The 16,549-nt window shown below is 41.0% G+C and overlaps 1 protein-coding gene across 8 annotated transcripts in view; it reads left to right on the top strand.

Annotated features, from left to right (window-relative positions):
* The first annotated feature begins 1,823 nt into the window (after nt 1-1,823).
* The window catches only part of rfx2 (regulatory factor X, 2 (influences HLA class II expression)), a 28,992-nt gene continuing 14,266 nt past the window's right edge, over nt 1,824-16,549 (top strand). For 2 of the 8 annotated variants that reach the window (XM_052074147.1, XM_052074142.1), the window contains exons 1-3: nt 1,825-2,021; nt 14,322-14,433; nt 14,803-14,892. In XM_052074147.1, the coding sequence (XP_051930107.1) occupies nt 14,326-14,433; nt 14,803-14,892 (198 nt within the window). In that variant the 5' untranslated portion in view covers nt 1,825-2,021; nt 14,322-14,325. Of the gene's footprint in view, nt 2,022-2,431; nt 2,555-5,492; nt 5,877-5,921; nt 7,077-14,321; nt 14,434-14,802; nt 14,893-16,549 lie in introns of those variants that run through there. The other 6 variants (XM_052074143.1, XM_052074144.1, XM_052074146.1 and 3 more) reach the window with 6 other exon arrangements.

Below are 16,549 nucleotides of genomic sequence, written 5' to 3'. Positions count from 1 at the left end.
TTTTTAATATGCTTATATTTCTATTTTACATTTGTATTTCTTTTAATATATTTGTTGTTCTTCTACTTTCCCCCTTTCATAATTTTGCTGCTGTAAATTGGGAATTTCTCCATTGTGAGACAAATAAATGATTTCTTATTTTATCTGAAATTGTCCCTCGGTATGATTGATATGAATGGTTATTTGTCTATGCGTGCCCTACGATTAGCTGGTAACAAGTTCAGGGTGACCCCCCCGGCCTACTGCCCAAAGGAAGCTGGGATAGGCTCTAGCGCACCCGCGCCCCTTGTGAGGATGGGGCGGATTAGAAAATGGATGGGTGGATGGATGAAAAAAGTGAGAAAAAAGGTCACGTTTCTTACAGCCTGTCAGCTAAATTGCAAGTTTAATATATATTCATATTGCCTTGTCTAAATGTTAACTGTGAAATTAAATGACATTGAAATAAGATAACACTCTGTGGCAAAAATTGTAGTCATTGACTAAGTGGTTCTACAATTCGGATTTACCAAAAACAATTGGCACTGTATAAGCAAAGTAGGTTATACAGGTATTGTCAATGAAATATTGTATTATAGTCTGTCATCCAATTACGCATGACGTAATTTGCGCCACAGCAATACGTATCCACAATTGTGACTCCACTGATAAGGGGGTCTGATAATATTCACATTGCACAAGATGCACAATATTGTATTTTAATGTACATTATGTGTTTTGTGTACACACGCAAGTATATTGCGTAATAACCCTGCCCTCCTCATTATCAGAAGAAAAATAGAATCCTAAAAACATAAAGCGTTTTTGACCAATAAGTATGACTTGAGTTCTTTTGTCTCTGTGCTGATGTAGAGCATGGAAGTTTTATGTTAAGTGTTTAAATCTTCACATAAATGCTTTATTATCAGGTTCCTTGCCAGGGGGTTTTCAAGATAGATTGGTTGAATAGTTTTCTATACTTGTGTTGTTTTGTGTTTAAGCAGTTCCTTAAATTGAAACATAAGAGGCATGAGTTTTCGTCAAACGATTTTCCTTTTCACCTATTTCCTTTTTCACTTTCTGACGTAACAAAGTAGACGCTTGCTATAAAAATTCTAGATTTCTGCTGCCACTGTGTGCTGAAAATCAGAAGTGCAGGAAGATCGGGCTGGTTGCGCGTACAAAAACGACGGCGCTGTTCTGTCGAAAAATAAATGGATACACAGGCATAAATATAACATAAATTATACACCTTATTTGAGGAGAATAAAATTGACACAGCATTATTCACTATATACTACTACAATATTCCCGATATTTTTACAATCAACACGAAACAGTTAAAACAAAATTGGAATTTAACAATGAATTAAAAAATATCTAAATATAATCTAAAAAAGAAAAAATACCCATCGTAGTCATAAGTGAAATCAATCAAATGCTTTCCATTCTGAAATTATGATTAGTAAAATTGGTGATGTTGCAGAATAACGTTTGAAACCCACATGTTTAAATGAAGTTTATTTTAACAATTTGCAATTAGCGAACAGTATCACAAATATATACATACACATATATATATATATATATATGTGAATGTAATCACATTAAAAGAAAATTCATTGTTCGTTTGTTCTTATTTTCATAGAAACAGAGAACAACTGTAAATAATACCATTTGGTGTGGCTCGTGAGTGGGCGTGATTACGCAAACAACCAATGAGAAGCCGCCTTTTACCACTTGTTTGCTCAAGACTGCCCTCCGGTGGTTAGGGCCAAGTTGACAGTTTAATTGTCCGTGGGTGGGATTTGCCACTTTGACCCGCCCCCCAGTACGGAGCGGATTGTGACGTCGACACTCCAGGGTAGCAACAGTTGCCTCGAGACCCCGTTGCGCCATAGTGACTGTAGCCGTGGAGACAGTTTCTTACCAACCGGCGCAACACTCAGCAACAGCAGCCGCCGCAGCAGCATCTGGAGGTCATCGAACGAGTGGGGGAGAGTGACCAGAAAGACACAGGCACAACTTTTCGCAAAACGAAGGTGACTATATTCTTTAAAAGTGACTTTTATTCAAGAAACGCTTGATGACATGGCGGTCGTGCGTCATTCTCGCACCACAACCGAAGTTGAGACGCCGTTTCCGCGTTGCAGTTAGCCGACGCGTCCAGTCGTACGCCTTTAAAGCCCAAAATGACTGTCAGGTGACAAAATGTCGATTTCACATCTGCTGCTTGCGTGTCAGTGTTGTTCCAACTTGGGCTTCTTTCAACATCACTTTCCCACTTGTTGCGATGTTGTGTGAGGACACGAAGGCGCTCTCGCTCGCTTTTAGTGCGCGGCAGCATGAAGGGTCGGGCTAACGTAACCCTACTCGCTTTTAGCTTGCTGCTAATGCCGATAGCATCGTCGTGTGTGCTCGCCGTTTAAAGTGCACGTTGTTTGTTTCGCAGCAGCCATGTGTTGTTCCACTAACTTGAACTGTGGAGTGTTGTTATCGGACTAGCACTCAAGCAGGTGGCAGCGGAGCGCGGCTAGTCTCAGCAAAGTTAGGGCCACCGGAGGCTCAGGCTCAAGTAAACATAAACTTTGTTGTTGCTGCCAGCTCATGTCTTATAACGCTTCAATTCAAATTGCTGAGTTCGACGACAGCTCCTATCTACTCTTGCTTTGCGAGTGACCTCGAATGCCGAATGAAGAACAATCACGTTAACCTGATTCCGTCTTTACATAAAACAAGTCCAAGTATAGTAGTTGGTAAGTTTCAGCTAGGTGGCGATGTGGTGTTCCTTTCCACTGCTGGTTCGTTTCTACTCTGAGCGTTTACACATTGCATGTCTATACTGCATTCAAATACAAGGTGAAACCTCGTTTATCGCGGGGGATCTGATCAAGACCCACCACCATAGGTAAATTTTTTAATGGTTCATTACTTTGATAGATTTGCTTTCAATACACCTAAACCTATAAACGAAGATCCATTGTATGGTGTCTCTTTCCACATTCCCTTACATTGTTGTTCAAGTCAGAGGTTGCTTCGGTTTGTCACTCCCACAATACCCGAGGTTTACTGTAAAATTGACGCTTGCAACAACAGCTAATTAAAACATGTGCACTATATGTGAGTGGCTGCCTTTCCAGCAGCTCCTATAGTTTGTGGTTCTACCTCTTCCTTTCATAACTTTACGGCTGCGAATCGGGAATTTCTCCATTGCAAGACTAATAAAGGTTTTCTGATCTTATCTTATCTTATATTTTAACACTAAAATGTTCAACCAAAACATTAAAATGCATTTAATAAAAGTCTGCTAGCTTAAAGATTACATATAATGTCAAATGCTATAGATGGGCTAGCGGATTTTAGCATAGGTGTGATGGTAATTAGAAACAGACACACACGAAGCGGCAACAAACACAAAGGGTGCATACAGCAATACTTTGCGTCACAATATGTTACTGCATAGGAGTGCAACACTAAACTCAACCCCACAAAACCAATGGTATAAAAATCTGTGATCAATTTGCGGTACAAATGATGAGCCGTGGTATGGCTGAGGAACACATTATAAATCACATAAATGATGCGTACAGACAGGGGGAATGGATTTATAGTAAGCTTTCACAAAGCCATTTTATGGACACATCACATAAAGCATGTTGTGGCTATGAAGTGAAACTGTACCACATGAAGCCAGGAATACGTGTACACTCTGCACACACCTTTGTGGTCCTTGTGCACAAATATACCAAAATGCACTTCACAGGGCTAATTATTCAAGAAATCCGTATTGTTATTATTATTCAAAAAATGTGTCTGCTTTTCATGCCACATTTTTTGTATGGTACCTGAAATCCCCCCGGGAGTCTGTTCTGTTTGTCTCCAGGGGGACAATGATTCTAATGAAGGATCTTTTCAGAGACAGCTGTCAGGTGCTCGGTCATTTGTAATGCTGCTTAGCACTGAAGCATCAAGAAGAATCTTTGCAGCATGAAAGTGTATCTAATTAAGCCCCGCTCTGCATAATCATTTGAGTCAAACTTTCAGTTGTGTATTCCCACAAACTCAAATGTCAAGACTGATGTACCAAGTAACTTTTATTTATGCCATATGCTTTGTTACAATGTATTTCATTAAGAAACACAAGTATAGCTACAACAATAAACCGCAAAAACAACCACAATCTGTTTTGTGTCCCCAGTGGTTCTGATTTGCAAGCAATACACGACTCACCCAAACAGACATGTAATGGTGAGGAGAAATGAAAGTGTTTGCATAGCATTGTTGATATTAATAGTTGTTATTTTGTAAAAGTTATCTTTTGTTTACAAAGCATCTGATTAGTACTCTTATCAATCAAGTTGGCTGTGAATTCCACTTCTGGTTATCATTACACATTTTCCTTCACTGTACTGAAGATCTTGGTTTGTATTTAAAGTTTATTTTGCGGCATGTTTTTCCCTCGAAAGCTTTGGTTAAACTCCAAATCGTTGGACTTTCGAGGTTCCAATGTAGTCTGTTTGAAAATGTTCATCAACTAAATGAGAAGATGTCAGAAAACCTTTCCAGTATTTGATATCGAAAAACCCTCCCAAAAAGCTGTCTGCAAAGAAAGTCAATAACCTCAAGCCCGAGTGCTAGAGTATCAATGTTATGTTTACATGGCAACTTGACACACAAATACACCCAAGTCATGGAAAGAAAGAGGAACGTAAAATGTTATTCTTTTTAATGGCCGTGGTTTAATCAGGTTATTTTCATCTCGCCGTGCGGTTAAAGTGCATACTTCATGCTTGCAGAGGCAGGCCACAAAGAAAAGGCACTTCAATGGGATAATTAAATCAAGTGGGATGCTGCCTGTCGTTGATGTATGTCTTGGCGCTTGTGTTGAGCGTACAGTAAAAAGGCTTTTTCAAGCAGAATGTTTTTAGTTTCAAACTACTGCGCTTTATAGTAGGCTTTACGCCATCATTGTTTATAGGGTCAAATAGCGGTCAGCAGGTTTGAAGAAAAAAACCCCGCTACTTGATCAATTATTTAATCAGAGGATGGCCCGATATAGCTTTTAAATTATGTGTATAGTTACTCTCCAGGTGGCCCCCACCCTTGCAAAATAAGAAATATTTGAAACCTCTCCAAATTTTTCCCAAGAAAACATTAAAATACAACATGTAATGTTAATGCATTTTCAATATCTCTTACTCTGACATTAATGGCAAAAAAAAAAAGCTTGAACATCGGCAGTCATTCAGGTGGCCGGGGGCTTTTGCTCCAACTCTTGCTATCTTCAACATCTGTAAACAAGTTTATACGCTTACTTGCCTGTCATGCCCTGTTGCCTGGGCTTGCTCCTTTTGGCTCCTATTTGAAGCTGGCTGTGTTGTACAAGTCCCGGTGCCGACAGACCGCAATGATTATTTTGTCCTACATTGCTTCTCCACTTTTTACTTGGCGTGTATGTAACGACAAATACTTGACCAATAAAGATGATTCTGATCCTGAAGTAGCACATTCTCAAAGCCGTCTGGCTCCACCGCGGCTGCACAGACTTGGCCCAGATCTACGCAACCTGAATTGACTTTACATTCAACTGCGTTGCTATGCTATATTTAATCGCGTCGCGAGAATAGCCGAACTCACGTTCAGTATGACCGCAGTTTTTCGTGTATCCTCGTTTAGCAAAAGTTTACTCTGTATTTCCGTGTTTGTGCAAACAACACGCCTGCCTGCAGATTCCATCTGTGATTGCCTGAATGTGCGTGGCTGGAGGTTGACATACCTTTGATAAGTAATGAAAGCTATTTTGAATGAAGAGATGTTAAAATTTAAAAAAACTCGAGCGAGTTTTTAAAAAATGTTTTGGGTACTTTTTACCAGTTAAAAATGAACGCCATTACTTTGTGATTGGCTGGTCGAGGGCGCGGAGGTGGAACTTCCCCTCCCAGTGTACAGACTTTCCATTCACCAGACACGAGACGATGCTAACAATAGATTAGCTTTCGGGCTCAGCACAGAATAACCCCAGAGCTAATAAGGTTGTGTCGTATTTTGCGAATGTGATCAAAATCGCACAAATTCTAACATAACAATTGATCAGGCAATAATGCATCTTCCTAGAGGCCTACAATTCCTCATTTTTGTGAACACGCGTGCTGTTCGGACCCGCATGTGTTGTAAAGTGTAGATCTCAAGAGCACAGCTGCAGTTGTCTCTTGGACGGCGGGTGACCCGTCACGGCTTTTGGTCACATGATCTGTGTGTGTGGGTGTGTGCGTGTTTGCTGATTCTGTATTTAGCTGATTTTGATGAGGCCCGCCACAGCCCCAGGGAGAAGTGCTAGGTCCACTCTTCAGCTTACACATGTAGAGTCAGCGTCATTGGCGTCATTGCCACTCTGAGTCTCCATCGTAATAATACAACGTTGCACTTGTCTCCTGATTTGACATCTGAACTGTCTGTTTTTGCACATTTAGCTGTCTGGGATGAGCCTTGTTTAATTTATTAACGGAAACGCATGTCCCAAATACACAGAGCAGAGATTGCCTCTCGGGGCTTATTAAGTGTAAATTAAAAGTACTGTTTGGACATGTTTTTGTGGTCATTTCAACATAGGAAGAGTTCAGAAGAGAAGATTAATTAATGCTGAGAGTTGATTAAGAATCTGTGGAAACAGTTGAGTCTACACAATTGGAGTGGTTTTGCAAATCATTGTGGGCTTCTGTTGCTAGGATACAAAGAAACACATGTTGTCATATGCCAAAGAAACGTTGAGACTGATTGGTACATACGCAGCGGCAACAAGTTGAAACTGGTTGTGAAACGGGAATGTTTCTCTCCTCTCTGCGTGTGTGTCATCACGGGCATTCTTTACATTCCACCTGTTTGTATCTCGGCTACACAACTGCTAATTAAATTTCCTGCCACAAACAGCAGGCAAGGTGGTGACATTTGCATTACAATGACCATTCCCTCCCCCTCCAAGTGGCGGGGATAACTGGAGCCCCCCATTCTCTCCTCACTTTTCCTTTCTTCAATGGACTTTCTGCTTTGTTGGAAGATGTTTATTCGGCTTCAAAGCTTGCAACAAAGTCATCCAAAGAGTGAGTGCTCTTGCCAACGAGTAAACTTAGAGTCTTCATTTCACTTGATGTGCATGTTTAGGAAAAAATTGAAATGTGGAAGGAAGCTGAAGTACCTAACGAAAACTCGCTACTCATAGAATGTGTAATCAATGTATCCAGTTTTCCCTTGCTTACTTTTGGATGCATTCATAAATTAATGTAAGCATTGCACACTCTGCGGTCTGGCAGAAGATGAGGAGGACAAAATGCCGGCTGAAAACTACTTTAAAACGTTTTAAAGTATTTTTATTGAAAAAAAATGTCTTCACTAAAATCCCGCGTCGCATTGTAGCCAAAGATCCATTTCTAGTGAGTTTTATGTCCTTTTCAAATCTTTGTTGTTGTTTTGCAAAGTGAAAGTTGGGTTCCATGATTGCCGTTGCTTCTTCTTTGAAAGAGGACAAAAAAAGAAGGACTTCTGCCAGGAGTATGGAAGCAGACATGGCAAGTAACTTTGCCCAACAAGGATTTCCAAAACACATAAAACCCACTAGAAATGGATCTTTGGCGACAATGCGACACGGTATTCGAGTTAAGGTAAGCTGTATTAAAAAAAAAAAGAAAAGCTGAAACTTATTTATTCACCATCGTTTCGTCGTCCACATACGCTGCTGGGATGTCGATTATGCTCGGTTCACATTCGTTTCTGAAAACAGATGTTTATTTTCCTTGATCTGCCTGCACAGGCCATCTTTTTTGGCGGCACTCTAAATGTGAACTGCATATTTGAACAACATTCTGAGGTTCCCAAAAGTTTGGGTGAAACGGTGTGCTCTGAGAATATTTCTGAACGCACCCTCGGTGAGGGAACGGGGGTTTTTGGGGTGATGAGCTCAAGGACGTGTTCCAACTGGGAAACATGGAGCGCCGGTGCATCAGGCAGTTGAGATAAAAGCAGTTCAAGCACGAGCTGCAGATTGTTTTCGATCATTGGCTGCATTTGGAAATCAATGACGGGGGAGGTGTCAAAACTCTTTGGAGTTATGTCGTTTATGACAGTTGAATCTACCAAAATGTTTAATCGTTTCATCATGAACAAATAAATGGATTACTAGTTTTGAAATCAGTCCAGTCAAACATAATCGATCCTCTCAGATAAGTTTGAAATGTCGCTTTCCGAATCGACTGGCTTTCTACACTTTTCATAGTGAGCCCCGCTAGTGTTGTCTTAATGTGACGTCACACTTCCAGGTTTGTCTCTTGTCAGAATCTCACGTCGGGAAAATGGTGACTTTGTCAAATTTCCGAAATAGAAATCATATTTTCATGCTATATTTAATGTATTTTGCTTAATGACGGTAGTTGTGACATAAAAATATTTCATTTGTGATTTTCAGAATTACTTCACAGTTGACCTTCAGTGCCCCACCCCAGCTTTCCCGTTTTTCATATAAAATGTATATTAAATGTTTAGCAGCGTTTTGGGGGGTGAACATTGTTTTTCTTACTTCATTTTTATTCCCCTGAATGAATTTCAATGGTTGTTATACAGTGATTCAAGTTTTAAATTGTAACAAAAAAAATCTCACTTAAAAAGTAACTCCGGTAAAATGACTGAGACTGGATTTAAAAAAAAAACAAAAAAACGTGCTATGTGATGATTAAAGCGCATGTTCGCGTTTTGTCAACGTCTTGTCAAGATGTGGCTTGTGCACAAATCATGAAAGCCCCCCCCCCCCCCCCCGACCCCCTTCTCTGGTGTGCCAGGCAGGGTGCAGTGGGTCGACAGGGCAGTTATAAAAATCTGGAAAGGTTTAGAAGAGGTACAGCGTTGGGGGAGGGAGGAGGTTGCTTGCATAGAGCCTGGGCAAACGCACCGTCGCCATAGTAACCGTTTGATCTGGCTGTGACTGTCAGGCCTGTCGTGTGCGCGCATGGTGACTGAGTGGACAGGTTGCTTTGCTGACGATTTGAGATAGAGAGGTGAGAGTCGAAGATTTGGGGTGGGGGTTGCTTAGTTCAGATTGACTCTCCCCTGACAACTGCACCCCTTTGAGCCACGAAGCCATGAATTAATGAGACAACTTGAAGACTAACCTCTGTTGTGGAAATCTCTCCATCATCTTCATGCACCCTTTTGTGTGCACATGTGTGTGCCGTGTTGTGTGTAATTTCTTGACAGTCCAAGTGCTCACTGGTTGATTTTGAAAGTTATTAAATGAATGAATGAATGAATACATAGAATTTCCAAACACTGCATAGAACCTACCTGCCAGCAACCTGTTGCCTTCCGTTCATTGTCAACATGTCCGCGGTCTCTTCATGCCCTCCCATTGGTGTCTGTATTCAAATTCAACAAGTGTCTGTTCCTGTTTCAACAAAAACTACAAACTCCTCCAACTATTTGACCATTCTCTCTTCGTGCAAGCAACTTTGGAAAGATCAGACTTGGCTTGGGTCAATTTTCACTTGGCCTGAATGCAAAGCAACCTTGAAGAATAGACTGCTTTACACTTGATGACTTAAACATTCCTCCTTCCTGCCTCTGACCACCACAGAAAACTCCTCATCCTGTCCACTTCAATGACGTCTAAAGCCGCATCAAGACTACACATTTTTTTAAATAATACACCACAGGAACAGCGGCGTGCCTCCCAGTGTCTGAAATTAATAGCTTACATAGGGTTTATTGTTGTAAGTTTCTACTTAGTGTGAGATATACGGATCATGTGGAGGGTGGGGGAGGCATTGTTTGGTTTGGGAAGTATTCTGTTCGTTGCATAGCAACAGGCTCCTAGAAACGGGAGTGGACGTTGTTGCCACTGGCAACGGTTGTTGCTCTGCAAACAATGTGAGCCAGTGCAAACACGAGCGCCTTCCTTTAATTGAACATCTGTATGTGTTTTTCTCTGATTGAGTTCTGTTCAAGTTTGAACTGTCAGAGGCACATGTTTAAATCCTGTCTGAATGAGGGGCTGCACAATTAGTAACCTTTTGTAAGCCTTTCAAACGTCTTTTGACTTATTTATTTTAATGCAATTTTTAAAACCCGGTAACTCTCGAAAGGTTGTCTCCTACTGTTGGTATGAACAAGGCTCGCAACACCCGCTAAGGAAAGCTGTTTGTGTGCCGACGTGGAAGAGAATGTGTCTTTGGTCTGGAGGCGTTGAGTTCTCGCCCCAAACAGCAGGGCGTCCCGAGTAGCATTTTGTAGTCATGTTCTCCATCTCCTGCATTGTTGCACTTTTAGGTGTGTCGCAGTCACCGGAGGGAAATTTGCACGACTTTTCATCCTCTTTGACACCCTCCGCTCTGATTCCTTTTTTTTCTTCTTCTTTTTGTTTTTACACGCAGGAATTTGGCACACTTCATTCTTCCTATAAAATCCAGCCCTTTAATGGACCTCAATGGACATGCACGCTAAATGCTTCAAACAGGCCAATCTTCTCTTTCATGGTTTTGTGATTTTAATTTGGGAAGATTACAGATTTGAAGATTTGACTTGTTGATAGTTTATTTAGAACTTGATTTACCATCTTTTGGCAAATGCCATTCCTTAGAATGACAAAAAAAAGAAGTGCAGCACGTTTTAAAAAGTATTTACTCTGTGTTGGCATCATTTGAATGATAGCTACATGAAATTAAGGATTTTAATGTAAAATTGCTAATTGCCACGTGTTCAACCAACTGTGTTGTTTCAAAATGTACACGTGCGCGCGCGCACACACACACACGCACACACACACACACACACACACACACACACACACACACACACAGTGATATTTCAACATAACTCTTTCAGTGTGTTAGTCATGGCTTGCTCTTGCGGAAAAGCCAGTGGCGGCACACCCACATCATGTATTGTTTTCTGTCTTGAAGAAGACATACTTCCCCTCTACTCACTGCTGACTAGGGGTGCAAGGGATCCAAAAAAAAAAAAAAATCACGGTTAGGATTATGTCACAGTTTTGAGTCATGGATTGTTTTTCAGATTTGCCAAAAAGGAAAACAAGATAATTGGGACTTTTATTACTTTTATCATGTGATTTTATAACCCATTAATTGAAAAAAAATCACCTCAAAATGTCAAATATGGCTGTGTACATTATAAGAACACAACTTTCAGTGCAACATAAGGCAAGATACCTTTCATACATGGAGCGTGAATTACAAACTAGCCTTTTCCCCCATCATTGAAATAGAAGAGAAGAAAGAAAATGGGAGAATACCAAAGTGTTTCATTTTGCATGATCGGTTCATTTATATTAACTGCTCGTTTTAGCACTGGCGATGTTCGTAAAACTTCGGCAGAATGACATTTGTCACACGCATGCTGCACAAGCAGCACGCCGCATTCAGGTTCCTTTCACAGTGTAGGAACTTGCAAACACACACTGAGCCGTTCCGCGCATTCACCGTTGTTCTGAGATTATAATGTTTTGGGGATTTTGAGAAGCCAACATCAGCAGGGTGAATGACAGGTTAGCACGTCCACCTTACAGCGCAAAGGTCCAGGCCTGTGTGGCGTTTGTATGTTCTCCCGTGCTAGTGTGGGTTTTCTCTGGGTATTCCGGTTCCTCGCACATTTCAAAACATGCACAGTGTTTTTATGGTACAATACAATACAATACAATACAATACAATACAATACAATACAATACAATACCGGTACCTGCTGATTTATATAGCGCCTTCACAACAACGGCAGCTGTAACAAAGCGCTTAACAAAACAGTTAACAAAGTAATATAATAAACACAACACATAACATAAAACACGGACAGTCGTGCAGTCCTAACCACTTTTCCGTCACACGCTTTGTTGTTTGAAGCAGTTTGAGATGAAAGAGGAGAGAATCAAAGTGTCCTTTAACTAGTGGATCAGAGACGCCATGCTCAAAATGTGCACACGTCGGCTACAAGCTAAGTTTCAAAGTCAACAAGAAGCTGTAGCATCCATTGACAAAAAAAAGTACACTCTAAGTTGTCTCTAGCTGTGACTGTGAATATGAATGGTTGTTCCTCTACGCGTGCCCTGTCATTGACTGGCAACCAGTTCACAGTGTACCTCGCCAACTACCCGAAGACGGCTGGCATAGGCTGCACTACGCTCGCGCCCCTCATGACGATAAGCAAATCAGATAACGATGGAGAAGCCAACAAAGTTAATTTTCGATTATGGGTAATTGCCTTGCCATACTACAGGGGGTGTCATTAAGTTACTAAATGATCCTGAATCCATTGCTGTTTTTTCCCCATGGTGTCATTGTACACAAGTTAATTGTGAGAAAAAAACTGCATTTTGATCATGCATATGAAATATTTGTAATCACATGGAAGATTTTGCATTTGTCCCTGAAAATGCTGTCCACCCTGTCATTATTGAGTCATTTCCCTCTTCAGGGGACCCTTTGATGTGTTCAGTGACAGTACTAGCTTTTTGTATTTCTTTATTGGTGTCTTGAAAAGGGAAAAGCACAGAATAAAAACTCCTATTTCACTGTGTCATAGTGAAATATGAGATGATCTTATAAGTCTTTCAGGAAGATAAAATATGTATTTATTAAACAGTACACAGTCAGCATGCTAACTGAATATGTTGCAAAGTGAAGGGCCACTAATTGCTTATGGGCTCACATTAACCAAAAATGTTTACCCTGTCATTGTTTGCTCTGTCAGTAAACTCACATCTTTTGATCTTTGCATACACATTGTCTCTAGACAGTTATTTTTTTTTTAAATGAAGCATGGCAACTTGACCAAAATGCATTACTAACATCTAAGATGTCAAGATCGACCCAATTGAATGAATATGAGGTTGAATGGCAAATCTCAACTTTTCCGGGTGAAATGGCGATGTGTCCCAATCGCAAATTGCATTGATGTTGACTCTTTGTTAGCCAATTTTATTTGACGCTGTTGTTGCAACAAGATTGTGTCGATTGGATACTTGCGTAGTTCGAATTCTGAAGCCGCAGCAAGAACGTTTTGTGCGGATAAAGCCGAGGAACGCAAGTTGCTGCACCTGTTGCTTTTGTGCTTTATTACAAAAGCCTCAATATTGTTTATCTTGTGTTATGATTTAGCACAGTTTGGCTTGAGTTATTGCTGTTCTTCCATCTACCTACACAGACCACACATCTTCCCAGCCAGTCTTTTTGTCTTTAATGCTGCTCATTAAATGAAAGCATCCCATCCCGCCCAAGAGCATCTTCATTGCTTTCCTCCCTCACTCAGGTCCTTGCGGTCACACTCCGAAGTTCTTATGCAAGAAAGGCGGAGGTTGGGCGGTGGGGGTAAGGGTGAACGAGGAGGGAGGAGAGGTTTGAGTTGGGGGTGGTTGCCATGGATTCTTCGCCATGGCAACCAAAATAAGTTTGCAAAGCATTTAGGAATTTCCTCACATCAGATGGATTATTTGGGCCCTGGGGGGAGTGCCTCTGGTTCTAACTGGATATCGTCAGGACCCTGCTCAGGCCTGCAGACCCGTTGTCATTTTCATCCCTCTCATTAGACTTGCTCCGAGGGGAAGTTTTTGTATTTCCTACTCCCCTTTGTAATTTGGATCATCTCATCACCCCCATTGCTCACACTTTTTTTTAGGGAGGGGTGATCCTTTGTGTCACTGTGTTTCCTCTCTCTCCTTTTTTTTTCTATGCAGAGCACATGATTAGCCAAAAGGAAGTTGAGAGGCTCCTCTTGGTTTAGTCACTCGGAAGTAGCCGAGTCTTTTTTCCTGCCTGAAAGTAGCTTGACTGTAAACCACCTGCCTGCGTATGTACCGTCTGCAGATTTTAAAAAAAAGTCTACAGTGGAGTCGCGTTGCTTCCTTTGCAAGTGATGAAGGCTAAAATGTTATGGCCTCCTAATCAGATGAAAGCGGTAAACCGCAAACTCCCCTCAGGACGTTTTTGTTAAGGCCCAATTTCTACATGGGTTGCATATTGAAAAGTACAATAATGTAACGTAAATAAAAAATATTTTATATATTCTTGTGCACATATTTTTTTCTCATGATTAAAATGGCATTTTTGCCATACATCTGGTTGGGGAGTGCGTAGTCTTAGTGGCCCCTGAGTTGCTCTGATGAAAAATTGACCCCCCCACCCCCCGTCATTTGAGTTTCCCACTCCTGCTCTACTTGTTACTGTACACTATTAGTGTATACAGCCAGTGACTGCTCATTGGTTTACATTTGAAAAGTGAATCTCTTCTGAATTCCTTTCACTTTCCCTCCAACTCCCTTTTCTCTTCTCTCACTTGCTCCTGGTCTTCCTACAAAGCATCATGCAGAGCTCCGAGGGCGGCTCCGACTCTTCGCCCAGCGTGGCGGCGCTGCGGACGTCATCATCAGCCCAGGCCCCTGTGGTACAGCCTGTCCCAGCCTCCCAACAGGTAGGATGCTAACACGAGGGCTGGCTGCAACTCTACTGTTGCAGATAACCGTGAAAGTCAGACTAGTCTTTTTTGTTATTGTTGTTTTTTTTTAATCATCTAAAATCACTCCGTCGATAACTGTGAATGCTTTTTTAATCTTCCTATAATGTGACCTCACAAACTAAATCAAACACGATACCAACGAGCGAAGCATGTTTATGCGCTGTCCATTAAATGTCACTCTCGTCCCCATCTCGGCTGTTTGCAGAAGGGATTTCTGTCAACATCTATTTTTTAAGGAATGGAATATGTTGATGGCAATGTGGCCGTGCGTGTCATGATACCTGCATACGTTTGTAATGGAGCCATGTCTTGTATTCTACACAGAGAGCGCTGGTACAAGCCACAGGCTCAGTTCAGAAGGGAGGACAAGTACAGCAGCTTTCAGTATCCAGGGCTCAACAGGTGCCTGCACAGGTACACAGTACTGTAAAGTCATATACAGTGCTGTGAGCGTAGTCATATACCCCTTGAACCACAAGATAATTACAAATATTAGCCGTAAATATATACGCACAGCATGTTGACGAAGTAGTAGTATTATTTGTGTCAAATGAGGGTCAAAATTTACATTTGAGTTAATCATCACAGACTGTGAGGAATACATATTGTTCTAATAATGGCCTAGCACTTAATCATTCACTGAAAGCTGCTGATGGAAAGCTGAATGCATACTTGAAACTTTCTCTGCTCTCAAGTGTCTTTCTCTGGCTGAGCCTGGCCCACTGCCTGTGTCTTTGCACCACTCTCCTCTTATGAAATACTGTACTCTCACTGGTTCTGGGGAATCACTTGGGATATTTGTGTTCGTAAAAGAATCTTGGCATGTAGGCTGCACAGTTGTAGAGGTGACACAGTTTTTTTTTTCTTGGTTTGTTCTTCCCACATGACACTAAGAAAAATCGCATCAGGCTTAGCCCCACATTTTTGCACGCTTGTGTGAATGAGTGCTGTAACTGAGTTGTCTCACTTTTGTCATTAGCTTTTTACACGAGTGACTAAATATTTTCCAGCAAAGCTACTTGCATGAATGTTGTTGTGCAAACGAATTCCAATGAAGTTGGTATGTCGTGTTCAACAAACAAAAACGGAGCACAATGATTTGCAGATCGAGATTTCCTTATATTTAATAGAACAAGATCTACAAAAAACTACAAAGATATTACAAGATATTTAAGGTTCAAACTGATCAATCTTTAGCAAATGATCATTAACGTAGAATTTTATGGCCGCAACAACTGTGTTCCATCTCCTTTCCTTTTAATTCAATCAACATTTGGGAATTGAGGACACCAATTGTTGAAGCTCTGTAAGATAACATAAGATAAGATAAGATAAGATAAGATAAGATATCCTTTATTTGTCCCACAATGGGGAAATTTACAGCCTCCAGCAGCAAGAATGTATGTAGAAAGAAGAAGAGAAAAAAAACAACAACAAACATCTTTCAATTAAATACAATATGAACACAAATGGATAAATCGCAGTACTATTTACTGTACTTACTGTAGGAGGAATTAGTTCCAATTTTTGTTTGACGTACAGCTTTAGCCTTTCAATAGTCTGGGGTCTCTGCAGTTGCATGATGCGCCACACATTTTTACTGGGAGACAGGCCTGGACTGCAGGCAAGCCAGTCTTGTAGCTGCTCTCTTTTTCTACAAAGCCACGCAGTTGTAACACGTGCAGAAAGTGGTTTGTCATTTTCGTGCTGAAATTAGCAGGAGCATCCATGAAAAAGATGTCGCTTTGGATGACAGCATATGTTTCTCCAAAACCTGTATGCACCTTTCAGCATTCCGGGCACCCTCACACATGTGTAAGTTACCCTTGCCATTGGCACTAACACAGCCCCATACCATCACAGTTGTTGGATTTTGAACTTAGCGTCCATAACAGCCCGGCAGAGATGGTTAATTTCCTCTTTGGAGACGATATCCACAATTTCCACCAAAAAAAAAAAAAACAAACAAAAAAAATTGAAGTGTGGACTTGTCATTCCTTGCAATTGTACGCTGAGGACCTTTGTCATCAAAATCAACTGTTTTCTCATGCAGTTATTCACAAAGATGTGA

Source organism: Hippocampus zosterae, chromosome 8, assembly GCF_025434085.1.
Source record: "Hippocampus zosterae strain Florida chromosome 8, ASM2543408v3, whole genome shotgun sequence".
Lineage (NCBI taxonomy): Eukaryota > Metazoa > Chordata > Actinopteri > Syngnathiformes > Syngnathidae > Hippocampus > Hippocampus zosterae.
The sequence above is the reverse complement of the archived record's forward strand: the minus strand, read 5'-3'. Positions and strand labels throughout refer to the sequence as shown.